At 35.8% G+C, this 1,470-nt stretch overlaps 2 protein-coding genes across 3 annotated transcripts in view; one reads left to right on the plus strand and one right to left on the minus strand.

Moving 5' to 3' along the window:
- trip13 (thyroid hormone receptor interactor 13) overlaps nt 1-371 on the minus strand; it is a 12,398-nt gene extending 12,027 nt beyond the window's left edge. Inside the window, exons 1-2 of the mRNA XM_014008786.1 lie at nt 247-371; nt 20-100 (exon numbers count right to left, since the gene is read on the minus strand). Coding sequence (XP_013864240.1) covers nt 20-75 — 56 coding nt within the window. The 5' untranslated portion in view covers nt 76-100; nt 247-371. The remainder of the gene's footprint in view (nt 1-19; nt 101-246) is intronic.
- A 27-nt stretch (nt 372-398) lies between these two features.
- brd9 (bromodomain containing 9) overlaps nt 399-1,470 on the plus strand; it is a 10,320-nt gene continuing 9,248 nt past the window's right edge. Inside the window, exon 1 of one of the 2 annotated variants that reach the window (XM_014008784.1) lies at nt 399-557. In XM_014008784.1, the coding sequence (XP_013864238.1) occupies nt 509-557 (49 nt within the window). In that variant the 5' untranslated portion in view covers nt 399-508. The remainder of the gene's footprint in view (nt 558-1,470) is intronic. The other variant, XM_014008785.1, reaches the window with a different exon arrangement.

The following is a 1,470-nucleotide window of genomic DNA, read 5'->3' on the forward strand; positions in this document are numbered from 1 at the left end:
AAAAGGAAAATAAACTCACCTGAGAGATTTGACATGGACTTCAACGTTAATATTTTGTTTGGTGGCGACGTCCATTCTGACTACCTCAACTTTAGTACAGCTGAAGACACTCAGAAACGTAAACAGCGCAAATACTAGATCAACATTAGCTTAACTTTTTTTATATTAGCTAAACTAGCTCCGCTACGTACGTCGTCAGTGAGGCAGTTAGCCGAACATAAAAACTGAGAAAAACGCAAAACACACCTTAAAACATTAATGTTGTCAAAACGACAGCTTGAAACAATCAAACACTTTGTCAATCAAAGATTTCAGAAGCGTGTGGAAAGCTGATAACCAGTTGAACTCAGCGCGCTCATTTGTGACCCCGGAAGTACAACTGTCGCCGTAAGCTTTCTCTTCCGGTTTTATGGCTAATACTGTTAGCTAGTGTTATTTCGGTTCGTGAACAGTGRCAAGGAAACTGGAGTACACACTTGGACTGTAAAAATAAAAAGGAAAGAAAAACATGGGGAAAAAGCACAAGAAACACAAACCGGAGTGGATAACAGTTGGTGGTACCAGATTATTTAATCTAATATTAGCTTTAGCCTATTCRCTTTTGTTGTAGCTAGGTTGGATGTTAGCTAGTGGAGTTAACTGAACGACTCAGTTGTTTATGGATACATTTCCTAGCAAATTGCATATAAATGCACATGTTTAAGTTCCAGTTTGCATAACTTTATTATAAAAATCTKAAGAGCCGATGATTGTGTATAGACTTATGGGCTGCTACTTAAAAGAAAGATTGTCCCCTGTCAGGTCAAAAATCTCTTAAAGATTGAACTTATGTTTTATAAAAATAGGTAAGCCTTTACGATAGCACAGACCAAAAAGTTCAGGTAAATTACTCTCACGATTATAAAGGTTGATACGTATGTTAAAAAAAACATTATATGAGCAAACATACATTTTTACTTAAGCTCTGTTAACYATGACTAAAATAGATCTGATAAAAAATACAGGTGGTCCATACAGTGACAGTTTCAATAATCAGTAATGTGTTATTGTTATATTGACAGTGTCATTGACAAAAAGATAAGAGGGCRCTGGAAGTGGCAGAGCAGAAGATGTTCTTCTCAAGATTAGGAAGGGTAATCAGAGATACAGCACAGGTTGTAGGGATGTGGATACATTTTTTATCCTACACCAATATTAAATCTGACAGCAGATTCCAAAAGATCATTACAAACCATACAAAATAACACCAAAATCATGTGATTATCTGAAGTATGAGGGACGTTATTGATGTTTGTTTAAGTGAAATCAGCTTGTTTTCTTGCTGCAGTTCACAGCAGAACCAATGTGACCATTTCACCTTGTTCTTATCTATTTTTACTCAACTTCCTCAGTGTTCAAGATATCCTCATGAAATTTTAGGAAAAGATTCACATTCTGGTTTTGTAGGAAGCATCTTGTATCCTAAAAAAC

Source organism: Austrofundulus limnaeus, unplaced genomic scaffold (genome assembly GCF_001266775.1).
Source record: "Austrofundulus limnaeus strain Quisiro unplaced genomic scaffold, Austrofundulus_limnaeus-1.0 Scaffold52, whole genome shotgun sequence".
Taxonomy (NCBI): Eukaryota; Metazoa; Chordata; class Actinopteri; order Cyprinodontiformes; family Rivulidae; genus Austrofundulus; species Austrofundulus limnaeus.